At 43.3% G+C, this 17,461-nt stretch overlaps 2 protein-coding genes across 3 annotated transcripts in view; one reads left to right on the forward strand and one right to left on the reverse strand.

Annotated features, from left to right (window-relative positions):
* znrf3 (zinc and ring finger 3) overlaps positions 1–7,278 on the forward strand; it is a 92,068-nt gene extending 84,790 nt beyond the window's left edge. For both annotated transcript variants that reach the window (XM_047381180.1, XM_047381179.1), the window contains exons 6-8: positions 286–453; positions 3,683–3,785; positions 3,899–7,278. In XM_047381180.1, coding sequence (XP_047237136.1) covers positions 286–453; positions 3,683–3,785; positions 3,899–5,625 — 1,998 coding nt within the window. In that variant the 3' untranslated portion in view covers positions 5,626–7,278. The remainder of the gene's footprint in view (positions 1–285; positions 454–3,682; positions 3,786–3,898) is intronic.
* Positions 7,279–7,714: 436 nt separating this feature from the next.
* On the reverse strand, positions 7,715–16,660 carry coq5 (coenzyme Q5, methyltransferase). Its single transcript, XM_047381181.1, has 7 exons — positions 16,420–16,660; positions 12,043–12,192; positions 11,746–11,964; positions 11,451–11,557; positions 10,143–10,231; positions 9,899–10,010; positions 7,715–9,010 (listed from the first exon to the last, which is right to left on the reverse strand). The coding sequence occupies exons 1-7, from the start codon at positions 16,619–16,621 to the stop codon at positions 8,909–8,911; spliced, it is 981 nt and encodes a 326-aa protein (XP_047237137.1). The 5' UTR covers positions 16,622–16,660; the 3' UTR covers positions 7,715–8,908.
* Between the last annotated feature and the right edge of the window lie 801 nt (positions 16,661–17,461).

The raw sequence follows: 17,461 nt of genomic DNA on the forward strand, positions 1-17,461 counted from the left end.
CAAACCTATTTATCTGTTAATTAACATTTTAGGGCTACAGGAAGCAAATTAGAGACAAAGATGATAATTTGACCCCTGGCTCCTAATGAACCCTTTGTGAATATTCATTTTATATAACCAGGGAAAGTCTTAAATCATGATTTAAGCCCTCCTACACTTCTAAACCTAGATTTACAAACACTTTAGGGAATATTTGCAGCTCTTGTGTAAACTCTGCAAAGCTTTTTTGGTTTAGTGTGGTTCATGATAAACGTGCTGATTTTCTTTTTCTCCCGTGTACCGCAGAGCTCCATGAACAGAATGGCCATCCAGGCGCTGGAAAAGATGGAGACGCGCAAGTTCAAGGCAAAAGGGAAGGGGCTGCGCGAGAACAGCTGTGGAGCCTCTGATTCGCTGAGCAGCAGCTCAACCTCGGACTGTGCCATTTGTCTGGAGAAGTACATTGATGGGGAGGTAGGAAACGACACCCACATGACCATGTTAAAGATTGTTTAGTGGCATAAAGTTGTAAAATTTTAAATACCACAAACTCCACTGTTTTATTGAGATTTCTATTATAGAGGAACACAAAGTAGCACACAGCTTTTAAGTGGAGTGGAAATTATGGATGTTTTTTCTCAAATCTGGTGCAGCTGGTTAATTAGTAAAGAGCCATTATTTAAAGAATGTCAAAAGGATGTCCTGTTTCAAGTTTATCACAAGCCATGTAGGAGACACAGCAAAGATATAAAAGAAGATCAGACAGAATTAAACCAAAATTCAAACGTTTTAGCCTACATGTAAAACACAGTATGGAGGAACAGTGCAGTGCTTCAGGAGTGATTTTCTTCAGCAGGGACAGGGAAGCTGATAGGACAATCCTGGAAGAAAACCTGTTAAAGGCTGCAAAAGACCTGAGACTAAGGCTCACCTTCCAGCAACACAACCCTAAATTTACAGTCATAGCTGTAGCAATCCACTGATGCTCTCCAGTCAATCTGTCTGAGCTTGAGTTATTTTCCACGAAATAATAGGGAAAAAGAGAGATTTTGAAGATGCGCAAAACTGGTAGAGCCATACCCCCAAAGAAAAAGTGGTTCTACAAAGGATCAACTCAGAGCTGCTAAATGCTTTTTGTAAAAAATCTTTAAAAAACATGTATGATTTTAATGCCACTTCAATTGTGCTCTTCTTTTAGTTATCACATTAAACCTAATTAAAATACATTGAGGTTTTAGGTTCAAGGGGTATCACAGGTGTTTCAAGGCGTATTGAATGCGCAGTTTAATGGGTACATATATAAAACAAACTGACCTTTGTGTTCAAGGAACCACTGAGTTTGTTTTCTGTTCATGACACATTCTGCAGACATAGACCAAAAATGCAGTGAACAATAGAATGGAAGTCCCCCCCAATGTGCTTGGGGACCAAAGCCTTGAGTTGTTTTTATTGACGTTCTTTCCGCCACCTTGTTAGATGTTAAATTCAGTCTTTCACAGCACCTGGAGAGATAAGGGGTACCCACGGTACACCAGGCTATGATTGCATTTCCTGTTGTTTCCCCCAAGCCTGGCCTTCTTAAATCCACCACAAAGTCAATTTCAAAATATGTATCCCAGTCTAGGGTTTTACTGTAACTGTATTGCTCATCCTTTATTCATGGATGCTGGAGGGACAAACCCCGTTTCCCCAGGGGCACAGAGCCTGTGAGTGTGTGTTCTCTGTGGTTATGGGTCTTTTTGGTGAGGAGAAGAAAAACACGACAAAGCACGGCGCCAGGATTGCACAGAAGGAAGTGGCGATATAAAAGGCTGAATGGCATCAAAGCAGTTTTTGACGAGTGAACTAAACAACAAAGGCCTTGCTGGAAAAGAGCTTGAAGATGAGTCATGTATTAAACCACAGAGGTTTTATGGCAGTGAGACTTCTCGAAGCTGGAGAACATTATAGCCGCTCCAGCTTTTGTCTCAAAATACCCTTTTGCCAATATGGCATCTCAATCCAATTATTTTTCTATCAATACTCAAGTGTGATCTTAATGTTTTGTGCAACATAAACAGAAAAAATCAAGCAGAAAGGTTATTTTGTTCTATAATGTGGTGGTTTATGAGTTGTAGTGTTTTAATCCCACAATTGTGTGGCTCTGCTGCCACCTTGTGGACAGACAGCAAAACGGCGTAACATAGATTCCCACATCCAAATTAATGTGGCAGTTTTAATCAAGCAATTAACACAATTATTTAAAGCAAAAGCTTGATTAGAAGTGATTCCAATATGATTCGGTTGATTTTATTTTTTTTTACCTTGTACTGACCTTAATTCAGTTACAGTTAATCAATTTGATTGACTTTATTTGATGGTATGATGGGGATTTTTAGTAACGACTGGTCCGATGCTCAGCAGGAGGGATTGCTGTAAAATCAAAGACTTGATTAAATGACTTTTTACGAACTGATGTTGTAATCTGAGTTTGACTGGTTTAGATTATGAATTTATAAATTTAAATTAATGTAATTGAATTAAAATCTTTTGCATTAAAATTGCAATTAATTGATCATATACTGCAAAAGGAAATCTTTGAAAACACATCAGATCTTGACTGCAAAAAAATGATGCTGGTTCTTCATACTGATATGGAATGGGTAATGTGTTGAAAAACTGATGCAGCAGGCTAGTCTCAAAATGGTACTGAGTACGTGCTTGTATGCATGCCTGATAACACCTGGGGATGCTCCTTCATAAGATGATGGATGGTGTCCTGGGGTATCTCCTCCTACACCTGACCAGGGCATCACTGGGCTCCTGGAAAGTCTGAGGTACAACTTGGTGGTGTCAGATGGACGTAAACATGTTGTCCCAGAGATGTTCTATTTGATTTAGGACAGGGGAGCATGGAGGCCAATCAATGGCATCAATTCTTTCATCCTCCAGGAACTGCCTGCATGCTCTTGCTACATGAGGCCGGACAATATCATGCGCCAGGAGGAACCCACAACCCACTGCACCAGCAATAGGTCTAACAATGGGTCTCCATGAGTTCATCCCGATACCTAATGGCAGTCAGGGTGCCATCGTTTATCCTGTACAGTGCATCCCTCCATGCATATACATTCCCACACAAACACTGACCCACCACCAAACCGATCATGCTGAACAGTATTGCAGGCAGCAATACTGACCCTTTCACATCTGTCACACAAGCTCACAGTGAACCTGCTTAAATCTATGAAAAGAACAGGGTACCAGTGCAGAACCTGTCGGTCCAGGTATTGCCCCATGCTTGCAGTAGTGACACTAACCCTTGTCAAATTCAGAACTAATAAACAGTAAAAAAAAAAAAAAGAGGGAAAAAATGTCTGTGGCCTCCACCTGCAAAACCATTCCCGTTTTTGTGGTTGTCTCGTTGTTGCCCCTTTAGCACACCTGTTGTTAATTTCATTGACATCAAAACAGCTGCCACTGATTAACAACCCCCTCTACTACTTAACTGGCCAGATCCATATCCCGCAAGTCAACTGACTTGATATAATACTCTGATTTAAAAAAAAAAAAGAAAAAAAAAAGGGTTCCTTTCATTTTTTTGAGCAGTCAGTTTATATTTCAGTGTATGAATTGAGGCTGTCTGTTTTGTAAAGTGCTTTGACATGGCATTTGTTGTGAATAGGTGAGAAGACCTGATTAATTCCTGTTCTCCTTTCTACAGGAGCTGCGAGTGATCCCTTGTGCTCACAGATTCCATAAGAAGTGTGTTGACCCCTGGCTGCTCCAGCATCACACCTGTCCCCACTGTAGACACAACATCATTGGTATGTTTGAAGGCAACTTTTGACATTTAAAAGGCATTTTTTTACTGAATGAATACATAAAGATCTTCTGGAAATGTTTTAACTTTGTATTATTTTCAATTTTTGTGATGCAGAACAAAAGAAGGGAAATCCAGGACCAGCATGCATGGACCCTGGCAACTCGATCCATGGCAGGCAGCGGGTGGTGCTTCCAGTCCATTACCCTGGCAGGGTACACCGCGCTGGCCAGTTGACGGCATACCCAACCAGAACCAGCATGGACCCCCATGGCAACCCCATCACCGTTCTCACAGTGGACCAGCACCCAGATCCTCAAGGTCTTTACCAACCCCAGTCGACGTCAGCTTTCCTGCAGAATTATCACCCCGCCCTTCATCTGGAACATTCACTCAACCCCCACCACTGCAGGTTGGAGCACCGCGGACTCCCTGCCTACCCTGCACAGCAGCATCACACTGCTTTTAAACGACCCAAGTTCCACGGTCGCAACTTCTCCCGAGCAGCTTGTTTTTCACAGTATGAAACCATGTACCAGCACTACTATTTCCAGGGCTTGTCTTTCCCTCAGCATCCAGAAGGCGGGCAGGGGCCTATAGCTGGGCAGCTTGGAGGAGGGGCAGGAGCCCACAAGGGCCACCACAGCAGAGCCTTTCAACAAGGACTCCTGTATCCCACAGTGGTACACATGCCGCCTCCTTCTTCTTCGAAGGTAGGGGACAGTGGCAGCACTTCTGGCCTGAGTTGTTACCATGGCCACCGCTCTGTGTGCAGCGGTTACCTCGCTGACTGTCCAGGGAGTGACAGCAGTAGCAGCAGCTCAGGCCAGTGCCACTGCTCCTCCAGTGACTCCATGTTGGACTGTACTGAGGTCAGCAACCAGGGAGTGTACGGAAGCTGCTCCACTTTCCGCAGCTCGCTGAGCAGCGACTATGATCCTTATGTGTACAGGAGTAAGAGTCCCTGTAGGGGCTCCACAGGGGAACCAGGGACTGTGGGTTGCACAGCAGCCCCTGCTGAGGACTCATCAATTCCTGCCCCACTGGAACATGACTGCCTCCAGCTTTCGGCTGAAGCATCAGGATACAACTCGGGGGACCATCACTCCAACTGCAGTTTGGAGCCAAATTACAGCAGTCGTTCATCACTGGAACCCAGGGAGAACATTGACACGAGCACTACCTCAGCCGGGGCCCCAGAGGTCACCACAGCCAACAGGGCTCAGGAGGATTCAGGGGAACCTGGGGCTGCAGCCTGTAGCTGCTGCTTTGAGGTAAGTCCTCCTAATCCAGAAAGCAAAGGGCAGGACTTGGACCAGGTAGGGCCTGCAGCCTCAGGACACTGTCAAAGGAGTATAGACTTTCAGAACTCCTCCCCCAAAAACTACTTTACACTCGAACACCTGTATCCTCCTTCTGACCAGGTGAGCTATGAAGGGCTGCCTTGCTGCTTCTACAAAGAGATGAAGGTGCACAGGGCGGCTGCTGGACATTACACAGAGGACTATGCCGTTAATGTGCAGTATGCACACTCAGACTCGAATGCCTGCTCAGGACAGGGCTGCTGCGAACTCAACAACAGAATACCCATAATTCCCGAGGACACAGACTGTGAAATGGGCTCAGGGGCAGAGAGCCAGAGCAGTTTCTTACCTGTGAGCAGAACAATGGAGGCAGAGCTACAGACAGGGGAGCACTGTGAGCACAAGGAGAGGTACTTCCCCTCAGGACACCTTAGAGGTCAGTCAGAGGAGACTAGGTCTTTATTCCACCCTCAGCTTTCTGCAAGTCTGCCTGTAGAGGGAACTAGTACTTCAACAAATGAGGGAGACCTGGGAACATGAGTACGAGTCTGTAAAGAAGGGTCAAAAAAACAAAGTGGTACGCTGTCAGCAAGTCATTCAAACCTTTAGTTGCCTTGCTCTAAACCCGCTCTCTGAGCACTGAATGTTATCATCTAAGATTGTGTGGATTTCTACTGAAATGGTGTTTGTTTGTTTTTTTGGATAAGCAATGCATCATGTTCATTCCTGTGGCCACAAATGCTTCAAAACTAATTAGACTAATGTTCTCATTAATTTAAAGGCTGTATGCAGCCAAGAGGGTTTTTATTCTGGGCCCTAATTTTAAATACAATCAAAATTTAAACAAGTTGTATGTGCAAGCTGAAGGAATAGAGTATACTATTTACAGAAACTTGTCTGCATATGTATATTTTGTATTTGTGCAGATGAATTGTGACAGCCAATAAAGCTAAATGATTATACAGACTTAGCTATACCAAAACAGAGAGACATGATTGTTGCTTTTTTTTTTTATTTGAAGAGCAGAAAAATGGGTCTCTACTCGTGGGCCCACATGATAAAATACAAAACAACAAAGAAATGTGAATGCAAGGCTGACACTGGTTTGTATAGTCACAATAAGGACTTGTTCATGCATTTCATTTTTTTCCAATGTGGCCTACCTGTATGACATACGCAACATTAGAGCCTTATTCTAGTGAGATATTAGCAGCAATATTAAACAACTCTGCGTACGTTTTTTTTGGTCAAAATTCAGACCCAATTTGTGTCAGGTGTTTTGGAAGCCCATGAAAAAAAAATTATTTTTGCTGTTGAATAAGCAATTTCCTCTGTGAGGCGTGCTGTTATACCAGTAAAAGGTTCTAGTTTGTATCTTAAGGCCAAAGGAAAATAGCTAAAGTTTTCTTTCATAAGGGTTCCTTATTGTACTGTGACTTTTTCTTTAAATGATGCAGTTCTCCATACCACAGTGTATCAGTTTGAATCATAACGTGCCATGCATAATACGTTCATGCAATATCAATGCTTGTCATTCATGTCTTTCTGTTTGTACTGCAGACTGTTTTGTTTTTATACTGTTTCTATGAAATATACACGTTCTCTACACAGAGGAAAACCTGAAATAACCCTATTTATAAAAGTTAACCCAGTGCTGTAATCAAGTCAGAATCTAATCTTTGCCTTTGCAATAGAGATATGTACCTATGGCAAATATAACATTTTGGGGTACTTGAGTCACTATTTAATTTTTCTGTTATTGTTTTTAGCACTTAAGATTAAAAAAAGTGTAAAAAGTTAATATTTTTTAATTTTCTAAGAATAATTATTTTCTGTCATACGATTACAAATGTTTAAAAAAAAAAAAAGAGGCTAGAGATCGATCTGTGTATATTCTGTACCTGTATAGCAAACACATTTCATAAATGGAACTATGTTCTCTGAATATTTATTTGCTAATATATTTATCTTTAAGCCATGTCTTATGTTCAGAGTGTATGAGCGTTTGAGTTATTGGTTTGTTTTTTTTTTCTTTTTGAGAGAAATCACTAACATGAGACTTTGTATGTACATGATAATTGCACACAAGACGATTAAATCTTCTGACCAAAAAAACTGATTTTAAAACTTTAGTACTATACAGTTTTGTAATTAAAGTGTACAAAGATCTGTAAAATATACAGTTTAATTCAAGTAACTGTGTGTTTAATGTTATTTATTCAGATCTCTACCAATAAATGTAAGTTTAGGGCAGGCAGGGGCCCGTTAATAGTATCAAGGTATACCAAGGTTTTTCTGTCGTTCCTTTCTTATGGGTTAAGGGTCCTTTTTTAATGAGATGGCAGAAAAAGTTCCTGGAGTTTCCCCCCGGCTGCATAGAGCAAATAGCAACAACCTTACAGCCCCCTTGTCACCTGTTGCTGCACCCTGCTGATTAGCTGACTGAAAGATACGCTCCCCGGATTGACCTCCAGGATATGATATAAGATGGAGGACGTGTAGGGAGAGGGCTCCCAGCTGACTACCTTTTCATTTGAATTTTGGCCCACTCTGCATATAGATTCTGGACATACTTGCAATTCAAAAACAGATTTAGAGGTTTTTTTGTGCAAAATGAGCAACTCCAAAATACACCCCAAAAAATAGATTGAATTTTATTCAGTTCTAAAAGTGAAACGTGTATAAATTCATTAGTTATATATTTCAAGCATTTATTTTACACTAGTTATGATTATTGCTTACAGCTCATTAAAACCCCAAATGTAGTTTCTCTGAAAATTAGATCACAGCAAGAGGTCAAAGAAACGTTGGCCCATTGAAAAGTATGTCCCGGTACTGCACAGGATATGCACTCAATGCTCAGTAGGGGTAGCTTTTTCATGAACTGCTCCAAAAGTGCAGTGTGGCATGGAGATCAGCCTGTGGCTCTGCTGGTGAGCCACAGGCCCAGGTTACTTTAATAGTGGCCCTGTTGCCTTTAGCTTGTCTGCATAATTGGTTCTGGTGTCCTGTCTTCCTCTTGACAGTACACAGATACAAGATGCAGCTGAAAAATTAAATCGGCGTCTTCATCAAGGTTGTCATTAGAGAGCGGCCTGAAGTGCTGAAAATTTTCCGCGCTGATTTTGGACTTAATAAAGCACGGTAGACCAACCCCAGCAGATGGACTGTCGCTTGCCATTCCTTTTCCAGATTTCCAAATGAAATGCACTTTCATCTGAAAAGAGGACTTTAAAAGACTGAGCAACAATCCAGTCCCCTTTCTCTTTAGCTCAAGTAAGACAATCCTGATGTCTCTGGGTCATGAATGGCTTAAAACGAGGAATGTTTCAGACCTGGATACATCTGTGTGTGGTGGATCTTGATACTGTATGGGCTTTGCTTCCAGATCCTCTCTAAGCTATTATTCGAGCACCTTTTTCTATCATACTTTCTCCTTCCAAAGTTATACCAGACCATGTCCAGATTGGAACAAAGTACGCAAACTATTATTTACGAATGACGTATTCAAATACTAAGATGAGTTATTTAAGGTTTTATCATTTATTCAAATGAAATTGTTACCGAAAACATATTTGCAGCAGAGGCAATAAAAACTATTTTAGTGTGGAGTTATTTGTACAACTATAAGTGTAAACATATAAAGATCACCTTCCAGATAATTCAATAAATAACGTCCACTGATGTCTGCCTTACTGTCATTATGCAGTGCCATCAGCTGAGACCTGCTCTGAGGCTTTGTGTCTGAAATCAGTCCGTGACACACACACACACACACACACACTGTTTTCTGTCCTCCTACAGGAGGCATTCAGAGTGCAGCTCACAGCTTGAAACCTGAGTGAAGAGCTACCACTCCACCTGTGAAGTTGAAGTACTGCACACAGCAGAAACCTGCGTCCTCGATCATGCCTTTGAACTCCTCCTGCAGAAAAGTAGGAGCAAAGAGAATTATTAGCAGAGAATCCACAGTGACAAGTTGGAACGTTTCTGAGATTTGCCTCAGTTAAACTCAACATTGGAACTCCTACAGTACGCAACAGTAGTTTTGAAGCAAGCTTCACATTTCAGTTTTTACGAGTCAACATTTGAAGCATGATGTTTCTTGTTAAATTCATTTGGGAGCAAGTCTTCTCAAAGAACAAATACTGATTTTGAAATGTGCCAGCGGGAACTAGCCATGATGATGCTTCCAGCTTTCACGACAAAAGACGTGTAGAAAAACTACACAGCCTTTTAAAATGAAGTAGGGCCACAGTGTCACAGCCAAATCCAAGACTGAAGTTGATCAAGTGAGACTAAACCTGGAAGTTTGCTCCATTCAGTTTTGCCACAACGCAGCAAGAGAGCTTTAGCTGGCTAAGGTTTGGACTGTGCTGACTCGGCACTTTGAAAGAAGTATTATGGGTTACACAGTTGTTTGGAGTGGTGATGGCGTAAAGGTGAACTGTTCCTTCAGCTACTTGGTTTTTATTAACAGTAGCAAACAGACCACCACAAAAAGCTTAAAACAAAAATGTTTAAAATGAATTAACATAAACTAGCTAATTTACTGAACTTCAAATAAGCAGAAGGTATAAAAAATATTTACAACAAAAATATTTATTTTTCTTACCATCATAGCTTTAGCCTACACTGATATATCACAAAAATACCAGGTTGATACTAAATAAAACATCTTAAAAATATGTGAGTAGCAAAATGTAGAAATTAAAAATAGAAGGGATTATCTTTTTAAAACTATCGTTAAAAGAAAAATATTTTCACCCAAATCTCAGAAGCTTGCCCAAATGGAAATAAAAATCTGCTTTACCTGATCAGGAAACTTGCGGATGCTCTCCACCAAATACTGATATGACTTCCAGTCTCCAGCAATCACCTCTCCTAAAACTGGGATCACCTGGAAACTGTACGCATCGTAAAGGCTGAAGAGCGGACAAAAGATGAACGTTATAATTTCAGCTGAAACCAGCTCTCAGAATAAATTACACTCCGGATCTTTCAAACGTCCAGCCCATCAAAGCATGAACATAGTTACACTAAACAATCCTAGTTACCTAGCAAGAATAGGGTTGGTCACTTTGCTGAACTCTAAGCACATGAATCTGCCACCAGGCTTCAGGACACGAAAAGCCTCTTGAAGGGCCTAAAAACAGAAATCAATAATGAACAATTTATTTAGAAAGACAAACGCCATGTTTGCTAGAAATGTATAAAAACTGCAGTCGCAGTTTGTGACCATTGGGGGATGTGAACATTTTGTTTAGTATCTAAACCAGATGCAGTTTAAGAACCACAGATCCAGATGGAAAGTCCTGATCTAAGAATTGTCTTCTTTTATTTTCTGACTGAATGAGCCATTTATCTATGTGTTCTCTGTTAGGAACTCAAAAACCAGAACCATAAATAAGTTGGACAAAAGCTAACATCAATCAAAATGATCATAAAAATGTTTTTTAGATAAGGGAATGAGGAATAAAAATTGTAAACAAACATTTTCTACATATTTTCATTTTTCACCACATCTGCAAACTTGGAAAATTCTAAAATCTAATTATTTATTTTCCAGAATGAGTAAGAACCTTATAAAAAGCATTTATCCAATAAAGCTCTAAAAGTCAGCTTCTTCCTCAAGAAAATAAAAATTTTAGGCATCTGAAGAACAGTTTGCGCATACAATTTGTATTCTGTTGTGAATGCTTCAACTGTAGGTAGGATCACAGGATTTTTGGCTTTGGCATAAAAAAAAAATGTTTTCAGCATTCACAAAGCAGAACACGTCATTCACCGCACATTTAACCTAATAAGAACAACACATTTTTTATTTTTTAGCTGTTCATGAACATTCTACATTAAAATGCTGTGTAAAAAACATGAACTTAAAATTTAGGAATTTCATGCTCAGTTTTACTGGTCACTGACACGTGTCCTTCATGACATCAGAGTAACAGCCCTCAAATCCTTTCTCATACCGTTTAGGCATTCATAATACATAGAAAATTTTGAAATTGAATTGAAAATTGAAAAATGTTTTTTGCAAAAAAGAAGCTACAGAAGAATATGACTGGAAGTTGCTTAAAAGGACAGATGTATTTCTGGTAAAAGCTGTAAAACTTAGCAAACACATCAGATCTGATCAGATGAGCCTTTCCTGAAGAAAATGTTTTATGTCAATTTCCATGACACAATTTGTATTATAAAAAAGGAATTCGAAACCTTCTTTTAACTAATAGACTGTACACTCATGCGTTTAGTGTTCTGTTATCGCCATTTCTTTACGTTTTTACCAAACATTAACCCCGTGTTGCGGCAGCAACAGTCTTTGTGGAACCATGTTTGTTTGCTGTAAGCATTTTCTCGGTTACCTGATTGATATGAGTGACGTTTCGAATGCCAAAGGCGATGGTGTAAATATCAAACTGGTCATCATCAAAGGGCAGCTCCTCTGCATCTCCCACCACCCATGACACACCTGGCACACAGTGGCAATAAACCAACAGTAGCTTTTAATCACAGTTGCATTAAGCTGCACAACCCAGTTTCAGTTACTCTTTCACAATGACATCTACATGCACATAAACAGATATATGGGGTACCTAAATTCTGATCTGCATTCATGGAATCACACTAACTAAATATCTGCAGTCATTTGAGGCTTACCTGATATGATGCCCATGCTTTCAGCTCTCTGTTTGCCCACTTTCAGCATCTCCTTGTTGATGTCACAAACAACAGCCCTGGACTCCTGAGGTCTATCCTCATCGGGGTACTTGTCAGAAATGTCCTGCCATGACAGGCTCTGGCTGGACCCTGTGGCTCGCCGCTTCTGTCTCTCTTGCTGATAATAAACGTAGTCCAGAAAACGAAAAGAAATGTCGCCTGCAGGTGAAAATAAACACAAAGTAAATGTGGTCCCAGTGGAGGATTCAGATGGTTGATCATCAAATTGATTTTTACCTGTTCCACCGGCCACATCAAGAAGGCGAGCGCCAGGCTGAGGGTGCATGGCGTGCAGCAGCATATCCTTCCACAGCCGATGAACGCCAAGGCTCATGGCATCATTCATGATGTCATATTTCTGCGCCACATTCTCAAACACCTTGTACACTGAAAAGAGAAAGCTGGGTCTGAGGCTGAGTAATTCAGTTCGGCTTAGTTTTATTTATATTGCTTCAATTCAGTCGAATCATGCAGATTTCAGAATTACTGTCCAACTTGAAGATTTTAAACAAAATTAAAATGAATTGTGCTAGTATGTTATTATTTGAAAATGTTGCCAAACATTTGCCCCCCTCGCAAAAAAACAAAACAAACCAGGGTGCCTTTTTTGTCCTATGTTGTCTGTAGTGGGTAATATGGCTTTCTGCCCAGGGCAGAACATCACAGAGGGTGCCAAGAGAAACAATAAGTAAATAAAATTAAAACAAGCTATTTATGTTGTGCCCCCAGTGGGCCCACCACCTGCAGGGGGAACCGTGAGGGACCGGTGCAAAGAAGATTGGGCGGCGGACGAAGGTGGAGACCTCGGCGGCCCGATCCCCGGATGTTTAGGCTGGCTCTAGGGACGTGGAATGTCACCTTGCTCGAGGTCGAGAGATATCGACTAGAAATAGTCGGGCTCGCCTCCACGCACAGTGTGGGCTCTGGAACCCATCTCTTTGAGAGGGGCTGGACTCTCTTCTACTCTGGAGTGGCCCATGGGGAGAGGCGGCGGGCTGGGGTGGGTTTGCTTGTTGCCCCCCCCAGCTCAGCCGTCTCGTGTTGGGGTTTACCCCAGTGGATGAGAGGGTCGCATCCCTGCGCCTTCGGGTTGGGGAGAGGTCTCTGACTATCATTTCGGCCTACGGGCCGAGTGGTAGTGCGGAGTACCCGGCCTTCTTGGCGTCCCTGTCGGGGGTGCTGGATAGTGCCCCTCCTGGGGACTCCATTATTCTGCTGGGGGACTTCAACGCCCACGTGGGAAACGACAGTGACACCTGGAGAGGTGTGATTGGGAGGAATGGCCTCCCCGATCTGAATTCAAGCGGTGTTTTGTTATTGGACTTCTGTGCTAGTCACGGATTGTCCATAATGAACACCATGTTCAAACATAAGGGTGTCCATCAGTGCACTTGGCACCAGGACACCCTAGGCAGGAGGTCAATGATCGACTTTGTTGTCGTATCATCAGACCTTCGGCCGCATGTTTTGGACACTCGGGTGAAGAGAGGGGCTGAGCTGTCCACTGATCCCCACCTGGTGGTGAGTTGGATCCGCTGGAGGAGGAGAAAGCCGGACAGACTTGGCAGGCCCAAGCGCATAGTCAGGGTCTGCTGGGAGCGTCTGGTGGACCCCTTGGCCAGGGATGTATTCAACTCTCACCTCCGGGAGAGCTTTGACCAGATTCCAAGGGATGTTGGAGACATAGAGACCAAATGGACCATGTTCTCCACATCTATTGTCGATGCTGCTGCCCGTAGCTGCGGCCGTAGGGTCTGCGGTGCCTGTCGCGGTGGCAATCCCCGAACCCGGTGGTGGACACCGGCAGTAAGGGACGCCGTCAAGCTGAAGAAGGAGTCCTATCGGCTGTGATTGGCTTGTGGGACTCCTGAGGCGGCTGACGGGTACCGTGGGGCCAAGCGTGCCACGGCCCGTGGAAGGAGTTTGGTGAGGCCATGGAGAAGGACTACCGGTTGGCCCCGAAGCGATTCTGGCAAACCGTCCGGCGCCTCAGGAGGGGGAAGCAGTGCTTCGCCAACACTGTTTACAGTGGGGGTGGGGAGCTGCTGACCTTGACTGGGGACATTATCGGCCGGTGGAAGGAGTACTTCGAGGATCTCCTCAATCCTGCCATCACGCATTCCCTGGTGGAAACAGAGGCTGGGGACTCGGGGTTGGACTCTTTCATCACCCAGGCTGAAGTCACCGAAGTGCTTAAAAAGCTCCGCGGTGGCAAGGCTTCGGGGTTGGATGAGATCCGCCCTGAGTACCTCAAGTCTTTGGATGTTGTGGGGCTGTCATGGTTGACACGCCTCTTTGCGTGGCGGTTGGGGACAGGGCCTCTGGACTGGCAGACTGGGGTGGTGGTCCCCATACATAAGAAGGGTGACCGGAGGCTGTGTTCCAACTACAGGGGGATCACACTCCTCAGCCTCCCTGGTAAGGCCTACGCCAGGGTATTGGAGAGGAGAGTCCGGCCGATAGTCGAACCTCGGCTTCAGGAGGAGCAGTGTGGTTTTCATCCCGGCCGTGGGACACTGGATCAGCTCTATACCCTCTACAGGGTACTCGAGGGTTCATGGGAGTTTGCCCAACCGGTCCATATGTGTTTTGTGGACCTGGAGAAAGCATTCGACTGTGTCCCTCGTGATGCCCTGTGGGGGGTGCTCCAGGAGTATGGAATCCGTGGCTCTTTACTAGGAGCCATCCGGTCTCTGTACAAGTGGAGCAGGAGTTTGGTTCGCATTGCCGGCACCAAGTCGGACCTGTTCCCGGTGCATGTTGGACTCCGGCAGGGCTGCCCTTTGTCACCGGTCCTGTTCATAACTTTTATGGACAGGATTTCTAGACGCAGCCAAGGGCCGGAAGGGGTGTGGTTTGGGGACCAGAGGATTTCGTCTCTTCTTTTTGCAGATGACGTGGTCCTGCTGGCCCCCTCTAGCCAAGACCTACAGCATGCGCTGGGGCGGTTCGCAGCCGAGTGTGAAGCGGCTGGGATGAAGATCAGCTCCTCCAAGTCAGAGGCCATGGTTCTCGACCGGAAAAGGGTGGCTTGTCCTCTTCAGGTTGGAGGGGAGTTCCTGCCTCAAGCGGAGGAGTTTAAGTATCTCAGGGTCTTGTTCACGAGTGAAGGAAGAATGGAGCGGGAGATCGACAGACGGATTGGTGCGGCTGCCACAGTAATGGGGGCGCTGTGCCGGTCGGTTGTGGTGAAGAGAGAGCTGAGCCAAAAAGCGAAGCTCTCGATTTACCGGTCGGTCTACGTTCCTACCCTCACCTATGGCCATGAACTTTGGGTCATGACCGAAAGAACGAGATCCCGGATACAAGCGGCTGAAATGAACTTCCTCCGTAGGGTGGCCGGGCACTCCCTTAGAGATAGGGTGAGGAGCTCGACCACCCGGGAGGGGCTCGGAGTAGAGCCGCTGCTCCTCCACATCGAGAGGAGCCGATTGAGGTGGCTCGGGCACCTATAACGGATGCCTCCTGGACGCCTTCCTCGGGAGGTGTTCCAGGCACGTCCCACTGGGAGAAGGCCCAGGGGACGTCCCAGGACACGCTGGAGGGACTATAACTCTCGGCTGGCCTGGGAACGCCTTGGGCTCCCCCTGGAGGAGCTGGAAGAAGTGTCTGGAGAGAGGGACGTCTGGGCGTCTCTGCTGAGTCTGCTGCCCCCGCGACCCGGTCCCGGATAAAGCGGAAGACAACGAGTATGAGTATTTATGTTGTGCATTGGATCGTTTTCTATAGCTTATCTCCAGTTCCTGTCACTGGAAGTAGAGTTTCAGTTTTTCTTTTAATCAACGTACACGTACAAAAACTGCATCTGATGTCTGAATTACATTACATTTCTATGTAATAATAAATAACCAGAAAGGTTATATGACACAACACATTTGTAAAGAAAGAGGTTGGCTTCAAAAATGAATGCTGGAGAGTTTGCCATACACAAAGCCCGCTAAGCAAAATAAGGAAAGCTAAGCGTCAAACCCAAGGCTAAAGAAGTTAAGAAGAAGTTAAAAAAGAATAACCTCTAAAAGTAAGAACTAATAAGCTTCCTTTGCATCACGTTCTATTTCTTTTTATGCTTAGGCATGTTATGGTTATCAGTTTCAAAGTAAAACAAGGTTTTAAAAGGTTACAAATTTAAAACCACATAAATGTTCTGTCATCTTTTCTACAGGTTTGAGTTTGAGGAATCAAACTGTGGAACAATTTGATTATTGAAATAAAGAAATGTCCAAACATAAAACAGATCAGCTCATCATATAAACATTTAATTATTGGATGATTGATCTTGCCACTGCAATTATTAGATTTCAGTAGATACTATAAATACAAGCATACTCTGACTTAAATGCGTGTGAATTTGTTATATTAGGTTTATATCTATATGTGAGATAATGTAGGCGCACACATGGATGGGGAGCAAGAGTATAGATAGTTTACATATGCACCCACTTTCTTGAATAGTATGTAAATCATAAAAGCTCTGACATTATGCAACATGCTGCTTATTAAAGTTGTTTTAATAGGCCGCCAGAGAAAGGGCCGAGTGACCAGAATAAAATGGAATAGGAGCACAGAATAATGCTGCATTGCCCTCATGGTTTTTAGTGTAACACACTGACTTACCTCTCTTTGCCTTTTCTGCCTCGGACACCGTCTCAAAACCGAAGTGTGTGCTTCTGTCCTCTGCAGCATCACTGAGGCAGCGGGAGGAAGACGGACACAAACAGCAGCCTGAGCGCCATGAAACATTGGCAGCAGCAGAGGTAATACTTCTGTGAGAAAGGCGAGCCAGCCGACGGACCAACAGCCTCAAGGAAGCAGCCATGTTGGCCAAGTTGCGCAACTCTAACTTTTCTTCTTCTGATGACCATCTGCACGTAAAGATGGATTATTGCTGCTCTCTAGAGGTCATCTAAAGAACTGCAATAAACAACTTGAGTAAATTCTCACTCTCAATGCTGTTGTCTTTTCACAAAAACAAACGATTGATTTAATAACACCTGCCCAGTATGGATACTGGGCAGGTGTTATTAATCTAAGACAATTTTTGTAGATATTTGTTTTATTTCCTCTGAACACAGAATTCAACTTATCTAAGACTGCCATGTTTTTAAACATTATATTACCATCCGTCAGCACAGTGTGTTTTGTTTTGCCTTTTGAACTGCTATTGCCCAGTTAAAACCTCACTGTAATATTAAGTAACTGCCAGATATTGAAAGTTTAAGCTGACTTGGAAAAACGTATGCACATTTTGTACTTTTTCGACAGCTGCAAAATTAAATAATTCATGGTGGACTATGTTTAATTCATCATAAATGGTTTAAACCATTTTGGAAAGTTTTCAACAAGTTACTTCAAATTCAAGCCCTGATCTCAGTGCCATAGAAAATTTGTGTGCAAAAGGTGTGGGTGAGCAAAACAACAAAAATCTGACTGAGTTACAAAGGTTCTGTCAAGAGGAATGGGTCAAAATTCCAGCAAACTGTCCAAAATTTATACTCCAAAAGCTTTGACCCAAGTCATGGTTTAAAAATCAATCGTGCATCAAATTTTTTCAACTACTTCAGGTCTATTCTTAAGTATAATACACTGTTCAAAAAATAATGGGAACACTTAAACAACCTAATATAACTCCACGTAAATCAAACTTCTGTGAAATCAA

Source organism: Girardinichthys multiradiatus, chromosome 12, assembly GCF_021462225.1.
Source record: "Girardinichthys multiradiatus isolate DD_20200921_A chromosome 12, DD_fGirMul_XY1, whole genome shotgun sequence".
NCBI lineage: Eukaryota > Metazoa > Chordata > Actinopteri > Cyprinodontiformes > Goodeidae > Girardinichthys > Girardinichthys multiradiatus.

Bases quoted from the DNA above. Each gene is read 5' to 3' on its own strand.
- coq5 (XM_047381181.1), bottom strand. From the start codon at position 16,621: ATGGCTGCTTCCTTGAGGCTGTTGGTCCGTCGGCTGGCTCGCCTTTCT. The intron at 11,965-12,042 runs GTAAAAATCAAT...TTTCACCTGCAG, and splicing joins TGATGTGGCCGGTGGAACAG to GCGACATTTCTTTTCGTTTT. The intron at 9,011-9,898 runs GTAAAGCAGATT...ACTTTTCTGCAG, and splicing joins TCCGCAAGTTTCCTGATCAG to GAGGAGTTCAAAGGCATGAT.